Below are 23,866 nucleotides of genomic sequence, written 5' to 3'. Positions count from 1 at the left end.
GTACCGCAAGCGAACTATGATACATAGCAAAATGAGAGAAGTCGCAAAATCAACCGGAATGTTCAAGCAAATTCAACCAATCTAAATCCGTTAAGTAGTTCACTCGTGAAAAGCGGACAGACATACAGACAGACGGATGTTGGATTTTATATATTATATAACAGTAAACCTTCAAAATAATGTACAGTTAAAGTCTCAACAGCATTCTCAGCATTTCTGGAGCTTAGCAGAGCCAGATAACTATAAGAATCTTCACCAAGCAGCTCTGAAAATGTCTGCTTTGTTTGGGTCTCCATACTTCTGTGAGTCTGCCTGATTTTACATGAATGTGATGAACTCAAAGTTCAGAACAAGACTGACAGACGAACATTTAAATGACTCCATAAGAGTGAACCTCAGTGGCTCCACTCCACCAGACACCGGCCTCTCTTGTTGACTCCATGCAGTGCCAGTCATCTGACTAACTAAAAAACACATCACACATGCAACTGGACATGAGAATAAAGTGAAACAGTGACATGTGACAAAATGACAAATGAATAAGTCATATCTGTGTATTTGGAATTGCATTGTTTTGTTTTGTCAGCATTCATGTTTTAATTCAATAGTGTGAGATACGCTAGAAAATTCATGCAGACATACAAAATGCACTTGCAGGTGAACTAAATATTTTTTTCTGATGTTTTAATGCAAAATGTGAGCTGTGGACACCAACATTTTGTAAATGTTCAGGCAAAACAAGCTTATTCATTTTGTTTAGGTTGAAATAAGCTATGAGAGTAAACGTTAGAAAACATGTGTAGCTCTTGGACATTTTTATTTTAGTAGCTGTCAGGGGAAAAAAGGTTGGAGACCCCAGGCGTAGAGTGGTTACAGTTGGCAAATTGAAGATCTAAAATTCATAAAAGCACAAATGGCAGAAATCAACAGTAGATATTCCTTCCTAGGACTTCATATCTCTACATTTGTCTTCACAGCTATACTTCTGACCCTAAATTCCACTTCCCTAAAGCAAAATATAGAGATTAATGAAGGTGAAACACAAGAAAAGATTCACTAATTTTGAGTACTGATGGTTTGTATTCTTCAACTAGGAAACACTCAGACCTCCAGTCCTGAATTGCATGGCCATGCCACCGCTTACCATGACAAGGACTTGTAACCCACTGTGACCACAAGAGGCCACCAGAGAGTCCCAAACCACATGTTAAATAAATAAAATAAAGGCTTTTATTCTTCCAAATGACCTCTTCCCCATCTTCCCAGTAATAAGCCTCAATTATACAATAGATAAACACAATAAACTGCCAATTTCATCCTCCAGTTGAGTGTTGCCCACTTCCTTTTCACTCTGACTCCAAGAGCTATGAAAGTGGGCTCCGGTGATGTTACATGGCCAGCTGGAAGCACTTCTGAACCACAAGAAAGCCGGAGAGATCCTCCCCCAGCGGTGCCCTCTACCATGCCCCTGGGAACCCAACAGGGTTTCACTTCCAGACTCCAACTCCCATGCAGCCCTGTGGGCATCCAGACTGGAACTCTGCATGAGGGGCACTGCCACCTGGAATGGTGGGGGATGAATTGCTCCCCTGCTCGTTCCTGACTTCTTTGGGCATCCCAATCAGGATGGGAATCATAAGGCGTCCCAGCCGGGCATTGCCCCTACTTATTCCACCCTTTTGTTATGGCATCCCGGCCAGGTAAAGAATTTGCCTCCATCCTGGGTGGGACGCCCACTCATCCTCTGGGGCATCTACATCGAGGCTGAGATAGCTGATACCTCCAATTTGTGGATCAAATTACGTGTATCACAGCATAACCTCTTGATTAAGATCAAGGTTCAAGACCCAGTGGTTCATGAGTTCTTATGTGACAGACAATAAACCCTTAGCATTGATGTATAAATGGCAGTAAGATGACTGAACTGAAGTTTGTTTTTACTGTTTTCTTCAGCTTAAATTGAGCAAGAGGAAGGAAATTGTCTTTGTATTTTTTTTTTTGCTCATTTGCAGGCTTACAGTCCCTTCAGGCAGTTTTTATTTATCAGCAATCACAAGAAAAATAAATTTAATAGTATTACTAATTAGAAAGACTGATATTAGAACATTAGAAGATTAGAACACTCTAGACGAGAACAGGCCATTCAGCCCAACAAAGCTCGCCAGTCCTATCCACTTGTTTCCTCCAAGAAAACATCAAGTTGAGTTTTGAAAGTCCCTAACGTCTTACTGTCTACCACACTACCTGGTAGCTTATTCCAAGTGTCTATCGCTCTTTGTGTAAAAAAAAACTTCCTAATGTTTGTGCGTAATTTACCCTTAACAAGTTTCCAACTGTGTCCCGGTGATCTATATGAACTCATTTTAAAATACAAGTCTCGATCCACTGTACTAATTCCCTTTCATAATTTTAAACACTTCAATCATGTCACCACTTAATCTTCTTTTGCTTAAACTGTAAAGGCTCAGCTCTTTTAATCTTTCCTCATAATTCAACCCCTGTAGCCCTGGAATCAGCCTAGTCGCTCTTCTCTGGACCTTTTCTAGTGCTGTTATGTCCTTATTGTAGCCTGGAGACCAAAACTGCACACAGGACTCAAGATGAGGCCTCACCAGTGCATTATAAAGGTGGAGCAGAACCTCCTTGGACTTGGACTTCACACATCGTGTTATATATCCTAACATTCTGTTTGCCTTCTTAATGGCTTCTGAACACTGTTTGGAAGTTGATAGCTTGGAGTCCACTATGACTCCTAAATCCTTCTCATAAGGTGTACTCTCGATTTTCCGACCGCCCATTGTGTATTCAAACCTAATATTTGTACTTCCTATGTGTAATACTTTACATTTACTGACATTAAATTTCACCTGCCACAAATCGGCCCAATTCTGTATGTTATCCAAGTCCTTCTGTAATGATATAACGGATTCCAAATTATCTGCTAATCCACCTGTCTTGGTATCATCTGCAAACTTAACCAGCTTGTTACTTATATTCCTGTCTAAATTATGTCTGTATATTAAAACTAGCAGCGGCCCTGGCACTGACCACTGTGGATCACCACTCTTAACATCAGCCAATTCTGATGAGGTTCCTCACACCATCACCCTCTGCTTCCTGTGTCTGAGCCAATTCTACATCCATATGAGTGCTTTATAATATCACTGCTAAACCTGACAAATAAGAAGAAGCTAACAGACCGCTTACATCAGAGTTTAAAAGGCTCTTATTCAAAACTTGTAGACCATCAGCTGCTGATTGCAGCAAACACCTCTTTTCAACAGCCAAAGAGATGAGTCTACGCATGGACATCACCAGAAGCAAATCCCAAAACCAGATTGACTTTATGATCTGCACCCAAAGTTCAGGAGATGGAAAGGCTTTATAATTTAAGCAAAGAACAAACCTGTAGATGATTGTGGTTCACATCTTGAGCTTCTTATTGCAAAGTTCAGAATTATCTCTTCAACTAGGTACAAACTCTGCAATACTGCCTATGAATATGCAGTGAGAGTGTAATAAAGATTTAGGGGAGTAGACATTGTGGAATGGGTGGCACAGTGGTAGCAATGCTGCTTCGCAGTAGGGTGACCAGGGTTCATGTTCCAGGTCCTCCTTGCGTGGAGTTTGCATGATTTCCCTGTGTCTGTGTCTCCTTTAGGCTTTTCCTCTCAGAGCTTTGCCTGTCCTTTGTCCTAATTCCACTGTCTGTTTGTCACCTGTGACAGTGGTGTTTGTGCTCCTTCCTTAGACTTGGGCGCCTTATGATGCATGCTTTTCTCAGATACCTGAATGTAGCCAATGCTTTCATTTCCATGCATTGTAACGTGTAGACGCGCCGCCTCAAATGCTATGAGCCAAGCATCACAATTTGTAAATACTCACTACCACTTATGGGTCTGCTTTCAGGATGGCAACTTAGAAAACAGCTCTAAGAAAGGTGACGAGGAAGAAGGAGAAAAAAAGCAGAGAAGGGTGCCTATTGGAACCAAAATTTATGAATTTTACAATGCTCCCTTCACCAAGTTTTGGTTCTATACGGTAAGTTGGTTTATCAACAGCATGCAAGCATGAAGAGTGTAACACCAGCTGGATTCCTTCCTTACCTCCATAATGTCTGCCAGGCTTGGTATCTTGAAGACCTGCACACTGTGAAGGGGCAGCTGCAGTAATGGACTACTATAAACACCACTGCTTATACATTCTTCCAGCAACCATAACTTTGACCAAGCAGATGTTTCAAACTGGAACGATGGCTTTTGTGTTAAATTGCTATATAAAAGTGTTTGTACAACTTTCACCACAAATGCTGAGGTCTTATCAGGGCAAATTGTGATAAATGCACCAGCAATGCCTCAAGTCACAGAGCCTGCAGGAAGTGTTACGTCTCATGCAGCTCATTTATAAAGGCTAGGAAGACAATAAAACAACGTAATGACATTTCTCACACTATTCCTCCTGCTCATTTCTATACTTTTCTTTTTCAGATTTCATACCTAGTCTACTTGATGCTATTTAACTATGTCATTCTTGTTAAAATGGAGCGCTGGCCGTCTATCCAGGAGTGGATTGTCATTTCCTACATCCTGACGCTTGCCTTAGAGAAGATTCGAGAGGTAAGGTGGCGCATGAGAGCCAAATAACAACATGGAGTATGCACTGTAGAGCTGGGTGGGCAGTTTGTGTTGTGACACATGCAACAACAACATTTATTTCTATAGCACATTTTCATACAAATAGTGTAGCTCAAACTGCTTTACATGATGAAGAAAGAGAAAAAAGACAAAGTAAGAATTCAAATCAGAGAACACTTGAGTATTTCGAGCCCCATGCCTGAGTCCGATGGTTCCCCTGGTCACCAGTTCGTGTGTTTCACTATGCCCACTATGCCTTTCCGTCTTCAGCTACCCATGTGCACTTGTACGGAGGAGACCTTACAGAACAATGCCGAAACGAAACGCAACTAAACCTGCTGCTGCGAGAGAGGACACATTACAGCGTGATCACGAAGCAAAGAGGCAAAGGCGTGACAGTCGCTTGCAAGAAACAGACACTCAGCATTCACACAGATTAGCTCAACGACACGTCTCTGCCGCACAACGAAAGGCAACTGAAACCCCTACAGGGAGAGAAGACAGATTATGCCGTGATCGCGAAAGAAAGAGGTAAGAGCGTGCCAATGAGACACCCGACGAGAGGTCCTTACGATTGAGTCCTTCAACTGTGGTCATCCAACGCACAGCGTAGCGCGCGCCAAGTTGCTAGTAAGAAATTTAAAATGCGTCAACACTAATTAACATAGAATAAGAGTAAGTTCCGATGGCCAGGGAGGACAGAAAAAGCAAAAAAGCTCCAGACGCCTGGAGAAAAAATACAATCTGCAGGGGTTCCGAGGCCATGAGACCGTCCAGTCCCTCTGGGCATTCTACCTAACATAAATGACCTCAACCAGTCCTCATTATATTCAGGGTTCTTATGGAAGGACTTGATGATGACGGTCAAGTGGACTTCTGGCCTTTAATCCACCAATGTCAGGTCACAGGTCGCCACCACCGAAAAACGGAAAAAGAACAGAAGAGAGAGTAGGGGTTAGTACAGATTTTGGAGCCACCATGAATAGTAAGGATAATTAATTGAATATGCAGATGATTAAATTAAAATGAAGTTATGAGAAAGCCATGTTAAAGTAATGTGTTTTCAGCAGTTTTTTAAAGTGCTCCACTGTATTAGACTGGCGAATTCCTATTGGCAGGCTATTCCAGATTTTGGGTGCATAGCAGCAGAAGGCCGCCTCACCACTTCCTTTAAGTTTAGCTTTTGGAATTCTAAGGAGATACTCATTTGAGGATCTGAGGTTACAATTGGGTATATCAGATGTCTGATTTATAAGATGGAGCGAGATTATTTAAGGCTTTATAAACCATAAGCAGAATTTTAAAGTCAATTCTGAATGACACAGGTAACCAGTGTAGTGACATCAAAACTGGAGAAATGTACTTGCATTATTTTTTCCTAGTTAGGATTCTAGCGGCTGCATTCTGCACTAGTTGCAAACGGTTTATGTCTTTTTTAGGAAGTCCTGAGAGGAGTGCGTTACAGTAATCTAGTCGACTGAAAACAAAAGCGTGAACTAATTTCTCAGCATCTTTCAATGATATAAGAGGTCTAACTTTTGCTTTGTTTCTTAAGTGAAAAAATGCTGTCCTAGTGGTCTGATGAATATGCGATTTAAAATTCAGGTCACAGTCAACCCTAAATTCTTTACCTCCAGATTGTTGCTTACTTGCATGCAGATTGTTCTAATGATTCATCCATCACCATGAGAGTCTCCTCGTGTGGTGCTTACATGAGGATCATCTTACACCTCCATTTACATTTATTTATTGGGCTGATGCCTTCATTACAACTTTTAAGATGCATTACATTTCTACATTTCTTTTGGTTTTCCAATTGGAGCACAGGCAGGTCATGTGACTTTCTTAGGGTCACACAGTGAGGATTTGAACCAACAACCTCAGGGTTTGAGGTCCAAAGCCTCAACCACTACACCGTACTACCTGCACTATATCCCTTGCTATCATGCCACTGGTATTCTTCAGAGAGCCACAGATGCTCATACACTGTTAGTAACGTGGCATCTGAGGTTTCTAAGGCTGCACAAGAAATACAGGAAAAGTATCGTGTGAAGGAAGTTGAAAAGTAAGGCTGAATGCAGGCTTGCTTTCCATTTTAACTTCCATTTTAATTTTTCTAGATTTTGATGTCAGAGCCAGGCAAGCTGAAGCAGAAGATTAATGTGTGGCTGCAGGAGTACTGGAACATCACCGACTTGGTGGCTATCTCTGTGTTTTTAATGGGATTGCTCCTTCGGCTGCAGGCTCAGCCATACATGGGCTATGGGCGCGTCATTTATTGTGTGGATATCATCTTCTGGTACATCCGAGTGTTGGACATCTTTGGAGTGAATAAGTACCTGGGGCCCTATGTCATGATGATTGGGAAAATGGTAAGAATCTTGCAAATCTTCATTTTTTTGTGAGACATGCACAGCTGTTAGTTTCATTTGTTTTGTGGGAACTGTTACTCTGACTGCAACTCCATTCTGGAGGAAGATGTTCTGCATGAATCCCATTTTCAAGACGCACGTCTGCCTCATATTCACCACAACAGAAAAATGTACCTTGACAACAACAACATTTATTTATTTAGCACATTTTCATACAAAAATGTAGCTCAAAGTGCTTTACATAAAGAATCTATATAATTAAAGCCCAGCGTGGTGTCCGTGTCCGTGTCCGCGTTCCTTTTGGCTGTATAGCCTCCCTGTAGAAAAGCCCCAGTCCGTCCCCTCTCAGAATTCCTGCTTACCCCCCTCCTTTCTTTCCCCTTTGCTTTTATTTTTCCTGTTCCCAAAACAAAAGTAAAGAAATAGACAGAGTGTCACATTAACGTCTTCTCCCCACTGCCTATTAAATAATCAATAAAATTAAATAAAAAAATCACGAAACAGAAACCACAACCTACCCTTACAGCGTCCACCGCGCCTCTGGCGTTACAGCCAAACACGTAGTGTATGCAGGTTATGAGCTGTGATGCTAATTAATGCCCGTACTACAACAGATTATATTGTTCAAATACTATTAACTATTTACACGGATCAACTCTTTTGGGGAAGTTCATAACAAAAAAAAAAAATGTAATTATAAATAACATGTGCACTTGAGTATTTTGAGCCCCATGCCTGAGTCCGATGGTTCCCCTGGTCACCAGTTCGTGTGTTTCACTATGCCCACTATGCCTTTCCGTCTTCAGCTACTCATGTGCACTTGTACGGAGGAGACCTTACGGAACAATGCCGAAACGAAACGCAACTAAACCTGCTGCTGCGAGAGAGGACACATTACATACAGCGTGATCACGAAGCAAAGAGGCAAAGGCGTGACAGTCGCTCGCAAGAAACAGACACTCAGCATTCACACAGATTAGCTCAACGACACGTCTCTGCCGCACAACGAAAGGCAACTGAAACCCCTACAGGGAGAGAAGACAGATTATGCCGTGATCGCGAAAGAAAGAGGTAAGAGCGTGCCAATGAGACACCCGACGAGAGGTCCTTACGATTGAGTCCTTCAACTGTGGTCATCCAACGCACAGCGTAGCGCGCGCCAAGTTGCTAGTAAGAAATTTAAAATGCGTCAACACTAATTAACATAGAATAAGAGTAAGTTCCGATGGCCAGGGAGGACAGAACAAAACAAAGAAACTCCAGAGGGCTGGAGAAAAAAATAAAATCTGCAGGGATTCCAGACCGTGAGACCACCCAGTCCCCTCTGGGCAAGAACAGTCAGTCAGTCATTTTCCAACCCTCTATATCATAACACAGAGTCACAGGGGTCTACTGGAGCCAATCCCAGGGCACAAGGCAGGAACAAACCCCACCAGGGCAAACACACACCAGGGACAATTTAGGATCGCCAATGCACCTAACCTGCATGTCTATGGACTGTAGGAGGAAACCCACGCAGACACGGGGAGAACATGCAAACTCCACGCATGAAGGACCCGATAGGCGAACCCAGGTCTCCTTACTGCAAGGCAGCAGCGCCACCATTGCGCCACCGTGCTGCCCTACCTGAAGTACAGTTTTAATTAAAATGCAACCTGATGTGATCTGTTGGTTAGTGAACTGTGACTCAGTCTGAAAACCTCATACCTTCATTATTAAGAGAGAGTAAGAATAACCAATTGTCAAAATACCTATTGGTACATTTATACCACATTTATGATCATGTAAGACTGTTCACCAAACCTGGCATAAGCAGACTGAGGCACAAGTCACTGCAACACACTCATTTTTATTTGGCAGTTGAAAACACTTTCAATTGTTTCCCAGCCGTAGTGCGCAATACAAAAGCACAGTATAAGCACAAAGCACACTCTTTTTTCTTTTCTTTTCTTCTTTCTCTCAGTCTTTCTCAGTCCACCTTCACTCCTCTTCTGGCAAGCGTCGTCTTGTCTCTCCCGACTCTGTGACAGCAGGCACCTTTTATCCTGCACCCAGGAGTACTTCCGGTGGCCCGTTAATGTGGTCTGGAAACACTTCCAAGTGAAGCAAAGTAGGACTCCTCAGTCCCTGCAGCATCCTCTGGCAGCACCCAAGAAACCCAACAGGGCTGTAGTGAACTCCAACTTCCATGGAGCCTTGTGTGAATCTGAAGCACCGCAGCAACCCAGGGGGGATGGATCTAGCACTAAGCGTGATATTTTCAAAGTTCTAGATAATGCCCTGTGCCATTCTCTAACCTGGTCCTTCCATTATCAAGGCGTCTCAGTCGGGTAAGGGTCCCAAAGAACTTAACTATTACTTTAAACTGTCCCTTAATGTAAGAGGAGCCCATGTTCTTTCTGTGAGTGTTACATTTTACAGACTTACTGTATATATTAACCTGCCAAGTAATGTTGGACTAGCTCAAGCATAACATGAACAGAATGATGTGCCAAAAAGCTTTCATAAACTATTCACAACAATACAACACCACTATAACACCATTTACAGTCACTTTGAATATGAAACATGCATACAGAGGCATCCTAGCTCCTTAATACCTAACAAGTTTAAATTGAATAACAGCCTAATGATCAGTAATCCTTATTGCACCCTGTGATGGTGCGGATCAGCCCCATGGTCCCAGTTACATTCGAGAACCTTTCCGACCCAAAACCATCTATAGCAGGGGTGTTGAACTCCGGGCCTGGAGTGCTGCAGTGGCTGCAGGTTTTCATTTGAACCCTTTTCCTAATCAATGACCAGTTTTCACTGCTAATTAACTTCTTTTCCCTTCATTTATATTAGCCCTGATTTTAAGGATTCAGTCCCCTGAATTGATTCCTTTCTTCAATAAATGGTAGCCAAAATTAAATGAAATGTGAAACGAGCCAACAGATGACCAGCTAAACCAATTTCACTCCAATCACTCTCTTAATGAGAAGCCTATTCTTGCTGTTAATTAAACCCTCTATTTAATTCAATGGCTGGTTGTTATTCTCATTCTGCCACAGCAGACATTTTCAAAACTGTTGATTTTTCTGTTTTGTCTAAGAACGTCGTCAAGATGTTTTGGTGACCTGAGCAATCAACCTTACCAAGACCGTCACCTTTCTTTATCTATATATATAATTCACTAAGGTCATGCAAGACACTGAGCGCAAGCAAGACACTAAGGTCACGCAAGACAGTGAGCGCAAGCAAGACAGAGCCCCGCCTGCCAACTCTAAGACCATGGGATACGCTCGACAGAGCCCCGCCCGCCAACTCTAACCCTCCTAGCGCGTCATGGGATACGTACGACAGAGCCACGCACGCCAACTGTAACCTTCCTCCCGAGTCCAGCGTCGCTCTCGAGGCACGCAACAACTCACCAAACACAGCCTCAGTCGCTTTCGTCTGTGCAAATGTCCACATGCACCTCTGAGCCATGTTGACTTTACACCACACGCAAGACAGAGAGCCACGATCGCCAACTCACAGAGCCCCGCCCACCAACTCTAACTAAGGGCAAGCAAGACAGAGAGCGCACGCAAGACAAAGAGCCGCGCCCACCAACTCTAAGACCATGGGATAGGCACGCATTTAGTGTATAAATGAATATAAATAATTGCATGTAAACGATTCGCCGAAATCTGTTGTATGTAAACGATACTGTTTAAAACGTTATTGTTTTATCATCAGAAAACCCAGTTTCCACGTCTACCTGTATTAGTTTAAATGGTACTTTTACCACTCGCAATATAGCGGACACACTGACTTATCGTGTCGACTGGGCAACACAGTGAATGCGGCATCTATCTATATATGTCTATGTTTTCCGTAACCTGCTACAGGAAGGTACTCTCTCGACCATTGGCATTGGTTTCGCTCCTTGATATTTTCGTTATACTGCGATGGTGGTTTCCTAAGCCTTTATTATACTGAATTCCTTTCTCACCGTTTTCCGTTCCTATTCTTACACCGCCGTATGTTACGGCGGGCTTCGCTAGTTTTTAGATAATGTGTGATGGGCACAGGTGAGGTGGTCATGTGGCAGATTATTTTGTGTCTCATTAATGTTTGGGTGCTAATTAAGGAAAAAGAAACAACTAAGGGGCCTGAGTCAATTTAATTAAAACTAAGGCAGAAGAAGTTAATTAGCAGCAATACCTGGTCACTAATGAAGAAGGTGATTAGAATGAAAACCTGCAGCCACTGCCACCCTCCAGGACTGGAGTTCGGCACCCGTGGTCTATAGTCATAGCTGTACACATGAAGACAAACACATCCAGCCAAGGGGTAGGTGCAATAGGTGCTCAATGCCTTTACTGAAATCAAAAACAAAAGGTGTTCAATTAAATAGTGCAGGGCATGATCCTATTCTTCAGTAAATAAACAAATAATCTGTAAAATGAGTGAAAGTCATTGAGGTTAAAATTCATTAAACAAATATATTCCATAAAAACAAGGTTAAAAATCTCTAGGTGGGACACAGTCCTTTAAAAAAACTCACGAGCCTTGGTGCATTCTTCTAAAACCAACATCTCCTCTGTTACCCCGTATGGGATCCTGCAGACTGAGGAGACGTCCTGCCAACAGGCACAGCCAACCTTTTTTTTTTTTTTCCATGGCTTCCAGCAGGGCACTGCACCAAACCTCACTTCACTCCTTCCTTCACATCTGGCCACTGCAGCTACTTCAAAAATGGTCAGTTGGAGTGGCCCTCCCTCTTCAACACCCTCGAGCATCAGCCCTATGCTACTATGAGGGGCTCTCCTCCCAGCTGCCTGCACTCTTTCCTTCAGCACCCCGGCTGCTTCATGATCCTGCCTTTTTCTCGCTTCTTTCCCGTCCATTTTTAACCTCCATCTTTCCTTGTTTCTTTTCTTCTTCCTTCCCATCTGTCCCTCTCAGCCATGCAGGCTCCTTTTATACTAGCTAGGCTAATTGGGGCGCAGGTGTGACATGCCACTACCTCTGAGGCGCATATGAGACACCTGACTGATGCCTGCAATCGCACGTGTGTGCACGATCAGCCAAGCACCCCAACCATCCCCAGAGCAGAGCGCGTTTGCACACCCGCACCAAGCCTGCACGCTCTCAGGCTGCGATTATTTATTTAGAAGTGGGTCTGCACCGTGGACCACTTATCACACACACCTGAGTCCATACCCTGGCACGTAGAGCTGAAAACCCAGATAAATGCCTCTTGCAATGCTCTCTCCTTCATGTCCCACAGCTTCTTTAATACTCAAAAATCATTTGCCAACAATCTTACTTAAATTATAATTGACTGACGTTGGTCGCCCCATGATACAGGGATGCCCTGTGTGAATTTCTTACTATTGCTATTAATTGTATTAGGACTCACATCTCAGGTAGGGGGCGGCACGGTGGCGCTGCTGCCTCGCAGTTAGGAGATCCAGGCTCGCTTCCCGGGTCCTCCCTGCGTGAAGTTTGCATGTTCTGCGTGGGTTTCCTCCCACAGTCCAATGACATGCAGGTTAGGTGCATTGGCGATTCTAAATTGTCCCATTGTGTGCTTGGTGTGTGTGTGTACGTGCCCTGTGGTGGGTTGGCACCCTGCCCGGGGTTTGTTTCCTGCCTTGCGCCCTGTGTTGGACCCCCGTGACCCTGTAGTTAGTATATAGCAGGTTGGATAATGAATGGATGGATGGATCTCAGGTAGGCAATCAAAATGACAAAACTCAATCCATAACTTATCCTTCAGTCTACCCATTGTGTTTTGCCCCCTTTTCCTATTCTTTTTAACAGGGTCAACAAACTAAGTTTTAAACTAAAAAGTTTTTTAACTTGGTATACACACTCCCCTGATGCAGACCACCAGTTACCTCCAATGTGAATTTTAAGTGTTTAAATTGCTCAGATATATTAGTGTGTTGTCTATTTAGTTAAGCATTTATTTGTAACAATCAAAGCTGCCAGCCAACATCGCCACTGCTTCTAATTAGATACATAAGAAGTGGCTCTAAAATGATCAGTACGGACCAACTGCACTTGAGGACATTAACAACTTTTGTTTCAACTCAACACCTTCCTACGCTGCTCCAGTTTGCTAGTTGTGGTTTTCCACTCTTTTACATTTCACACTTCCTCCATCTCAGTCTCTCTCCAGTCCAGCTGATTTCAGACACCGTGTGGGTCTCCCTTCTAAATTCACTTTAAAGTCGGCTTGGAGAGACCACAATTGGTCAAGACAGACCTTTAACTCCATGCTGCCAGTGATGCACACATTCTAACACGAGGTCACCATTTTGTTCTTCTTTTAATGTTCAAGTGCTTCTGTGTTTAACGTGGCTGGCTAACATCACGACAATTGAATTGTAAGCTGATGTGGTCACTCTGCCAGCGGTTGGTGGCGTCAGTCACTTAATTAGAAACATTTAGTATTTGTGTATGATGTGTGTGACCACAGGCTGGTAGGACAGTGAAGATGGTTCTTTCCTCTAACTTCTGTGAACCATACAGCTGAGAGCCACATGTCCTGGCACTAGCTACTAATCTCCATTTGTTTTCTAGAAAACTCTTTTCCTTCCTTACCTTTTGCTTGCCAAGATGCTGGTCTAATGAACAAATAGGCCTTGTAAGGCCCCATATATATTACTGCATGTTTATTTAAAAATACAGACATCAGTCTCCATCTTCACCTTTTGTCCACATTCCCCAGCGTTTTCAACCCGTGAACATGAATACTTCCGTAATCCAATCTCCAGAACTGCATAGATTTCAAAATGGCGGTGCAGCGTTTCAGTGTGAATGGGCAATACAGATTTTTGAAAACACCGACTCCATCACAGTCTGGTTGGTTCATGCATATTATGTAGCTCTTACCTGATTGGATCCTGCTCATTACAACGTCTCACTCCCTGATTGGTCACCCTTCATGGAGGAAAAACATATAGCAGGCTTAGAAGAAAATATGGCAGGCATTGAAAAGTTGCTTTCCATGGCATTTGTTGTGTTGCAAAACTGTATGTGTCTAAATTATATTTTTAGAAATCATGTTCAAGTGACTGCTTACATTACATGCTAGTGTCACCGGGCACAAGCACATTCAGTCCAATTGATAGGACATGATCGGGTTGCTCAGACTATACGTGTGCAATTCAAACTCACTGCAGCCCCTGCACAATGAATTTCAGGAAATGTGATAGAGACATCAGAAAATCAGCTTATGAGACTATCTACCACTACCACAGACATCACAGAAATTCTTATGATTGTGCAACAGCCCAAATGTAAGGTGCAATCAGGCATCGCAACCACTGCATGTGAAACGGCGACAGATGAAGCTGAAATTTGTGCTGACTTAGAAAATCAACTGGCAACTACAAATGAGCTTAAAATCGAGCCAAAAATCGCACCATGTATGCCATGTTCAAGACGTCTATGTTGCACACGCGCCAAGTGTAGGCGGACAATTACGTCATGTGCATTTTGTGTCATTTTAGTATGGACAAAAATACTTTTGCTATTGTGGACACAGATCAAAATGCCATCTTTGAATGAAAATGTCGTGGTGTGCACGTTGTCTACGACTGCATTGTTCATTCGCTTAGGTCGCAGATCATAATTGGGGGGAAAGACCCAGCCGCACAGGTTAGCTACCAAACAGTCATAAGCTTGGCCTAGGGCACAAAATAACCTAGCACCGGCACTGCTTATAACATAGCATGTTCATTGACTAATATTCTCCATTTACTAATGTTTTAACATAAAATGTTACATGAGTCTGCGGTGGGGTTTGTTCCTGCCTTGCACCCTGTGTTGGCTGGGATTGGCTCCAGCAGACCTCCGTGACCCTGTGTTAGGATACAGCGGGTTGGTAAATGACTGATTGACTGACTGTTACATGAGTTATACTCCCTGTTTTATATCTACTAGTTTCTGAGATGTTCTGTTTGGTAGTTAACCCATGAAGCTGGGTCTCCCCCTTATGATCTGTGCCCTAGGCGAATGACTAATTTGCCTTAATGGTGGCGCTGCCCTGGTAGCAGACATATTCATATGACACTGAAGTACAAGACATTTAATGGCAGCTGAACGGCAGTGTACACCCAAGTGCTGGCACATCTGAACTTTTTCCCATAATCCCATACTGAAGGTTTTTAGAGATGACAGGCTGCAAGTTTGAGAAGAGCTGTAACACAAATCGTGTATTTTAAGCAAGTGCTTGACTGGCTGACGTTCATGCTGAGTGGCGTAGTTGTGTCAAGACAGAACAGTGAAGCTGTCACTCATGTCATGGAACACAACTGAAGGAGTCAGATGTTGTACAGTGCAAAGGTTTCTGTGAAATAAATGACATGGACTGACCGGGGACCCCCTAGAGGTTTATTTAATCCAGTGATGCTTCTGACTGGAGTTTTTGTTTTCCTCTTCTCCACTATAAACTGGCCATTGTCCTTCCATTCTCCAGCCGGTTGAATCCGAACACAGGGTCACGGGGGTCTGCTGGAGCCAATCCCAGCCAACACAGGGCGCAAGGCAGGAACAAACCCCGGCCAACGCACCGCAGGACACTGAGGTGTTCAAAAACTTTTAACTAATAGCTGTGCATAGGGATTTTTCTCTTATTTAATTCTTTTCTGCCGTTGTACCAAATTATATTCAATTTCCAAGGATTATAGAGCAGGCCTCTTCTGATTTTTATGATCATCTGCCATTTTAGTTAAAAATGATTGTGGAATCGAAGATTGTTTTTTATTCTGCTCCATTTGCATGTTGTAAAACAATAGTGCTACGTACGATAAGAACTGAGGATTCTGTTAATCTTAGTGTGTCACACCTACGCCAATGCACCTAACCTGCATGTCTTTGGACTGTGGGAGGAAACCGGAGCACCAGAAGGAAACCCACGCAGACACAGGGAGAACATGCAAACTCCATGGAGGGAGGACCCGGGTCTCCTAGCTGCGAGGCAGCAGCACTACCACTGCGCCACCGTGCCGTCCTAACTGGCCATCGTTCAACAGTTAATTAGTGGACAGTCAGTGAAGAGTGCTACACAAGAATCAAGTCAAAATCATCATCACGCCTAACTAAACATACAATCACTTGGTGGCCATTCCGTGCTCAGATACACCTGTAAGGTCTGTAAAGAAATGAATGAAATAAACCAGGGGGGTCCGACTCTGACCCTGGAGGGGCCACGCTTTCCTGCCACTTTCTTAATCCATAACCAATTTCTACTGTTAACCGACCTCTTTTCCCTTCATTTTAATTGCCTTTGTTGTTTAACTAGCCTCTGAAATGCTTCTTATTTCCTTCTACGGCAGCCAAATAAAAAACGAGATGTGAGGCGAGCCAACAGATGACCATGTAAGTTGTTCGCCTCAACCTCCAACTAATTCCACTTCAGCCGCTGTGATTCTTGTTGTTAATTTAACTCGTTTTTTTTAACTCTCATTCGACCACAGCAGAAAGCACCGTTAAAAGTGTTTTGTGGACGTGAGCAGATCGACATTACTGAGACCTTCACCTTTCCTTATTTTCACGGATCGTGTCATGGACACAGGTTAGCTGGCCATGGGTTGATTTTGTTTTGTATCTCTTTGTTGTTTGGCTACTTAAAGAATAAAATAAACAATTGAGGGGGTCTAAATCTTACATAGCAAGTCAACTAAAATGAAGGGAAAAGTAGTTCATTAGCAGCAAAAACAGGTCCTTAATTAAGAAAAGTTTTAGAATGAAAACCTGCAGCCACTGCGGCCCTCCAGGATCGGAGTTGGACTCCCCTGAAATAAACGTTGGAAGAAAATGTTATTGTAAAAAATGATTTCAGGTGATTTCATGTCAGTCTTTCCATCCTTAGGACCATTTGTGGAAATTGTCTTACAGTATGTGAGGTCTATGATTACATTGGTGATGCTCTGGATATTTTCAATCAGTCTCCTTAATTTCATGACAGAGCTCGTATTACTCTGATCCCAACTCACTATTAAAGGATTACATGGATGAATCTACTGAACCTTTACATTTTCCAGTCATTTCTACTTCCCTTGCTGCAGTGAACATGTGAACTTTTTGGTTGTGTTCATCCTCATCAGCCCAAGTTTATCTAACGTCCTCCACTTAGTAAACTCAGATGTCTTCAGGATTGTGAGTCTCCCATTTGTGTGGCTTTCAGCTTCCTTATCTGCAATGGGGTGGCATACACAGAGAGACATCTCCCTTTGTCTTGCAGATGATTGACATGCTATACTTTGTGGTGATCATGCTGGTGGTACTGATGAGCTTTGGTGTCGCACGTCAGGCAATCCTGCATCCAGATGAGGAGCCCACCTGGCGTCTGGCTCGCAACATCTTCTACATGCCTTACTGGATGATCTATGGGGAGGTGTTTGCAGATCAGATAGACCGTAAGAGTAGAATTCATAGTAAGATTTTGTTTTCACGTTTCCAGGGCAGATGATCATTGGGACTGTTGTTTAAGGAAGGCCGCCTGCTTGTTTTCTTGTCTTGCTGACATCCATTTTCCTGTTTTTTTATTTTTTTGTCCTCCTCTTAGCTACTTAATTCTCCTGTAGGTTTCCGGGGCACTGGACACTGAACTCAGAGGATGATAAAAAAAATCTTGGGCCAAGTTTGCCAAGCAGATTGTTTTATGGTGTCGTTATCTGCCGGTGTGAGGCATTCTGACAGATGCTTCTGTATCATATCACCCAAGAGAGGTTGAAAGGAACCCATGAGACTGCACGCTGTGTGTATTCATTAAATTGTAACGTGACTATGAAATGGTCTCCAAAACTATGTGTTTCTCCATTTCTGTCGCACACAGATGTTTGCAGCTTTTATTTATATTAAATATTGCCTTTTTGCCATCACAGCCATGTAGAGAACTGGATGGTGCATGTGCGCCACTCACAAGATGCCTACTGATTCAATAAGAGATAAAGTTGGGTTCTTGGTGGGACCCTAGTAAGAGCTTCCTGAGGACTCTTGCTGTGTGGCACACTTAAATAAACAATAAGAAATAAATTACAAAAACATAACAAAGCAGCTTCTGGCAACATCAGTCTGGTTAAGTGTTTGGCGTCAGTGGTCACAACCTCAGTCTGTCAACCTGATTATGTTCGCCTTCTAGTTTCTTGCTATTACCATATGTCCCCCATAAGATTCCTGAAGAGAATTTCGAAACTAGGGAAGTCCTGATACTTGGGGTTAGGGTTAGGGTTAGGGTTAGGGAATACATCGCTGTCTCCTTTGTGACCAGATCTTTCAAAGGCATCCAGATTTTATGACCTTGATGTGGTCACTAACACTACCAATCAAAAGTTTAAGAACACTTCAGTTTTTATGGAAATGCACAATTTAATGTCTTAATGTTTAATGAAATCAAGGCATAGGACAAATAAACAATGGCAAATAAAATAAAAATAAGTCAAAGGACCATTAAGTGTACAAAATGTTATTCAAATTTTTGATTCATCATAGTAGCCACCTTTTACTGATATAACATCCATACTGTTGTAACCCTTGTGATTCAGAATGCCAAGTCTTTTTCTGCAAGTATCCTACTCTGCCTCCAGCACAATAATCTCAGACCATGTTGGACTATTGGTGTCACACACTAAGGAACCTTCCTTTCACCAACTCGACACCCTTTGTGATGAACTGCAGATTTCAAATTTTCATTCATTGGTCCGTAAGACCTTCTTCCCGTCTGCAGTAGTCCACAGCCGGTATTTCAAGGCCCTATTTTGTCCTTAAAGGAATGGCTTTCTTGCTGCCACTCGCCCTGTCAAACCTGCAGCACAAAGTCTCCTTTTTGCAGTAGAAACTGACACCTGCGTTTTTTCATCACTGTTAAGCTGTGCTTTGAAGCTTATGTGCTGTGACGTGCCTATCATGCAAGCTGGTGACCCTCAGAAACTTGTCTTCTGATTGGCTTGTGAGTTTGGGTCTTCTAGAGCTCTTCATATCAGAGTTTCTTCTAGTTTTCTTCCTTTGGTTTGTTTAGATCACCACTGTACTCACTGACACTTTGGTGGGTTTTTTTTTGCAATTAGGGGGTTCTGCCCCCTGCTCACTTCGCTCACCCATCCCCGGGTTTGGTTTACCGGATATACAATTTAAAGAGATTGCTATATTCATGGGAATTGTTACATATGCATTATTCTCAGTTTTACTTTAAAATTTTTGTAAAAACAATATTTGCCTGTTATTTCCGACCCCGGACATGGTTAAATCTGTTTCTCGCAGGATATATAACGCTGCTCTTGTTGTGAAGGTGGGGCGGCTGAACTCACGCTAAGGAGATGCCGTTTGTTCAGCTGCTGTCTTTCTGCTGCTGCTACTGGCGAGCTGCATGTTCTGCTTGTTGCGCTGCGCGTCGATCATTTCAAAGCCTGTACAGCGGCTGTCCTTTTGCCACTCCGCGTCTCTGCTGATCGCGCTCTGAAGCGCCTGGGGGGGGGGTCTGAACGCACGCTAAGGAGATGTGGTCGGATCATCTGCTGGCTTGCTGCTGCTGGCGAGCTGCATGTTTTGCTTGTCGCTTGTCATTGTTTTAAGAGCTGGAAGCACAGTCCAACTCTGCTTTAAGGCAGACAGAGGGCTTTAAGTAATCAACAGAAGTTGGGACACCTATACAAATTGTTTGATTCAGCTGGCAGGGCTTCATTTACATTAATTGCTGCAGAACATCTATAGGTTGTTCCTTTCCCTGAGGAAGGCCTATTTGTAATATTCTGATATTTCCCTTTTTCAGTGTTTGCTAATTTAAACTTTCAATTTAAACCTCTTGTAGTTTACCGCTTACCCTTTCACCATTTAAGGTCAGTCATTGTATTTCAACTGATTACATTCGAAAAGCTGGAAAAACTGAGGTGTTCTAAAACTTTTAACTAATAGCTGTGCATAGGGATTTTTCTCTTATTTGATTCTTTTCTGCCGTTCTACCAAATTATATTCAATTTCCAAGGATTATAGAGCAGGCCTCTTCTTATTTTTATGATCATCTGCCATTTTAGTTAAAAATGATTGTGGAATCGAAGTTTGTTTTTTTTTTTTTCTCGTAGAAAATGCTCTGTTCCATTTGCATGTTGCAAAACAATAGTGCTACGATAAGAACTGAGGATTATGTAATCTTAGTGTGTCACACCTATCTGCAGCTCTGATTTTCTTTGCTTTCTTCCTTTCATGTTCTTTTTGCCTTCACTGGATTGGCTTCTAGTCTATGCCATGGAAATTAATCGTAAGTCTTTATATGGTTTTTCTAAATGGCTTCTCATCCCTTCTTTCTTTAGCTAATTAGACAAATGACAAAGAGCATCTGTTAGAGGGAATCTTACAAAGAGGAATAAGCATAGCTGCACGTGTATGTGAGCAGGAGTGAGACAGGATGAGTGACCAAATGTAAAAACTAACAGAGCATGCAGGAAAGAATAAAACGATACAAGTCAGCAAGAGACATGCTAGTGTGCAACAGATGAGTATGAGTCTTACTTCTTACAAATGGCTGGTTCACTGCATCTAACTAATACACTGGTAGCTCAACTGACGGCTATCTGAGTCTTGGACTCCCTAAAATGCTTGTATTGACATTTCACACAGTGAATGAGCCCATTTGGGTTTTGTCTAAAGTGGGGTCTCCAGCTCCAGTCCTCCAGTTTTCATTCTAACCTTTTTCATAATTCATTCTTTGCATTTATATAGCACTTTTCTCACTACTCAAAGTGCTCAGCAATTGCAGGTTAAGGGCCTTGCTCAAGGGTCCAACAGAGCAGAGTCCCTTTTGGCATTTACGGGATTCAAACCAGCAACCTTCCGATTGCCAGTGCAGATCCCTAGCCTCAGAGTGACCAGTGTTTGCTCAAAATTAACTCTCTTACCTTAATTTTAATTTACCTTGCTATTTAAAACACTAAGTCCTTAATTATTTATTTTTTCTAAACAATAATGAGGTACAAAATGAGCCAACACATGACCAGCTAACCTGCATCCATCATACAATATTTAAAAACTAGCCATGTGCGCACAACTACGTTGCACGTGGTAAAGTTGTCTGTGAAGGGCTCCCTGTTTAAACGCGGCTGCCAGTCGTGAACTGGGCCCTTCGTTGCACAGCATTATAATTTTTATAAGGGAAACAAAATTACAAAAGAAAACCCTTGGACATTGATTCGATAGGAACGGCCTACTCAGAATCACTGTCCGAATAGTAATTATGTGGTGGTGTGGGAGCATTTCTGCTTCTGTCCGTTCACAGTCTGTCTCGTTTTCACGACGCTATCGTTTCCTCTCACGATGTCTTCTCAACCTTTCTCCAATCTTGCAGGTTGCTTTGTGGCAATCCAAAGAGTAAGGCAATAGACACGGAGCAATGGTTATAAAAGGGGGGCACATACTGTAGGTATCCAGGCTCTTTAAAGCATAAATAGGGATCACTTCACTGACATGTGAGCAAGCCACGGTACAACTGTGAGACGCGTAGCACTCGCCGGCTACAACGTAACAATAATAATTTCCGTAACGTGCTGTTACGTTGTCATTCATTTTACCCACTGTCTTTCTTTCATTCATATGTTACATATATGTACCTTTTATCTTCGACAATCTCATTCTCTAACCAGGCCTCAGGAGCTAATCAGCGTAACACTGTCCACCACCCCTTTCGTTATTCCAGCACATTGTTGACATCTGTGAGTAACAATAATGTACTAAACTGGATGGTGGTCTACACATGCATGGAATTCGCGGACAAAGATCAAGATCTAAATGAAGATCTCTTTAGTTAATTTAAAGCACAACAATTTGTTTAGTTTGAATGTCTGTGTTTTGAGGTGTGACTGGAGTGCTACAGTCTTCAGTAGTATAAGCCTGGAGGAGATTCTTAATGCAGTGCCTATGTTTTAGCTGTCTCTCTACTGCCATCTAGTGCTTCTTCTAATTAATTCACGGACAAACAAAGATCAAGACCCAAATGAAGATTATATATAGAGATAAAGAAATCTGAAGGCCTCAGTAATGTTGGTCTGCTCAGGTCCACAAAACATTTTGTCGAACAACAGTTTTGGAAATGTCTGCTGTGGCAGAATGAGAGCACCAACAACCCGTTTAACTTAATATTGGATTTAATTAACAGCAAGACTCGACTTCTAAATAAGAAACTGGTTGGAATTTGAGGCCCTGACTTAGCTGGTCATCCATTGGCTCACCTCACAGTTCATTTCTGTGTGGATGCCATTTAAGGAAGAAAAAGAATGAATTCAGAGGACTAAGTCTTAAAAAACTTGTTGATTAAAATGAAGAGAAAAGAAGATAATTAGCAGCAAAACCTGGTCACTAATTAAGAAAAGGGTTAGAATGAAAACCAGCAGACACGACTGGGGTTGGAGACCCCTGCTCTAAACCATCATCCCTCACTTTAGCTGTTACAAACCCCATTACTGTACAATGCACTTGAAGTGTTAGAACTATTAGAGATTTCTTCCCTAATTCTATTTTATTCTCTAATTTGTATAATAATTTTGATACCACAATTTTGTTTTGTGGTAGCCATTTCATATCTGTGGCTGCTATGGCGAGCGGTCCTGGATGTTATGTGAATTATGTCAGCAGTGCAACGTTATGAAGATCAACAAGGGAACTGTCATTTTCTGAGTCTGACAGAGAGAGAGAGGTTCAGAGAATGCACTGATAGCACGTTGTCACACTCAGATCAATAGATAGATAGATAGATAGATAGATAGATAGATAGATAGATAGATAGATAGATAGATAGATAGATAGATAGATATGAAAGGCACTATATGATAGATAGATAGATAGATAGATAGATAGATAGATAGATAGATAGATAGATAGATAGATAGATAGATAGATAGATAGATAGATACTTTATTCCCACATACTCCAGCAGCAGCAAACTGATAAAAAAAATTAAATTAAAGAGTAATAAAAATGCAGGTATAACAGACAATAACTGTTTGGAATTGAAGAGTCCCATAGTGTGGGGTCTCCTCAGTCTGTCAGTGGAGCAGGATGGTGACAAAAGTCTGTCACTGAAGCTACTCCTCTGCCTGGAGATGACACTGTTCAGTGGATGCAGTGGATTCTCCATGATTGACAGGAGTCTGCTCAGCGTCCGTCGCTCTGCCACAGATGTCAAACTGTCCAGCTTCATTCCTACAATAGAGCCTGCCTTCCTCACCAGTTTGTCCAGGCGTGATGAACCACCTGGATTGGGACTTGGAGGACCTACTTGTAGTTTTCGATGAAAATCTTTGTATATTTTCATTCATTAATCCTCTTCTAAAGACTCATTGTTTGTTGAATTTGCCTTTTTGGGTTAGTTTTTTTTTTGGTTTGACAATCTCTCTGTTGGTCTTTTGGTCCTTTTCTTGTTAAATGACTCTTTTTCTGGTGATCCCATAATTTTGGTTACATTTCACCCTCAGCCCTAACTCCTTCATTGATCCAGCTGCACACGTCAGGTCTCACTGTTGGCATTTTGTTGTGAAGAAGAAAGACCACTTGAGCTTTTTGATGTTTCTTTTTCACAGCACCATGCGGAGACAATTTGTACGACGAGGATGGAAAGCGCCTACCTCCATGCATTCCTGGTGCATGGCTCACTCCAGCCATCATGGCCTGTTATCTGCTGGTGGCAAACATCTTGCTTGTAAACTTACTCATTGCAGTCTTCAAGTAAGTCTTTAAAAGTTCAGCCATTGTACTGTGATGTGTCTTGGAGTAGCAGACACAAAACTGTGTAGAGTGAAAATCAGTGCACGGTGTGTCCCTCATCTTTGGGAGGAAACTAACCTGGAGTAAACAACACATTAGTAACAAATACTTTTAAAGAGCAAAATG

At 42.4% G+C, this 23,866-nt stretch overlaps 1 protein-coding gene across 1 annotated transcript in view; it reads left to right on the top strand.

The window, feature by feature from the left end:
- The window catches only part of trpm1a (transient receptor potential cation channel, subfamily M, member 1a), a 131,636-nt gene that overhangs the window by 95,116 nt on the left and 12,654 nt on the right, over window positions 1-23,866 (top strand). The window contains exons 19-24 of the mRNA XM_039771371.1: window positions 3,910-4,041; window positions 4,488-4,616; window positions 6,755-7,006; window positions 17,235-17,409; window positions 20,226-20,246; window positions 23,557-23,701. Coding sequence (XP_039627305.1) covers window positions 3,910-4,041; window positions 4,488-4,616; window positions 6,755-7,006; window positions 17,235-17,409; window positions 20,226-20,246; window positions 23,557-23,701 — 854 coding nt within the window. The remainder of the gene's footprint in view (window positions 1-3,909; window positions 4,042-4,487; window positions 4,617-6,754; window positions 7,007-17,234; window positions 17,410-20,225; window positions 20,247-23,556; window positions 23,702-23,866) is intronic.

Source organism: Polypterus senegalus, chromosome 12 (assembly GCF_016835505.1).
Source record: "Polypterus senegalus isolate Bchr_013 chromosome 12, ASM1683550v1, whole genome shotgun sequence".
NCBI classification, from domain to species: Eukaryota; Metazoa; Chordata; class Cladistia; order Polypteriformes; family Polypteridae; genus Polypterus; species Polypterus senegalus.
The sequence above is the reverse complement of the archived record's forward strand: the minus strand, read 5'-3'. Positions and strand labels throughout refer to the sequence as shown.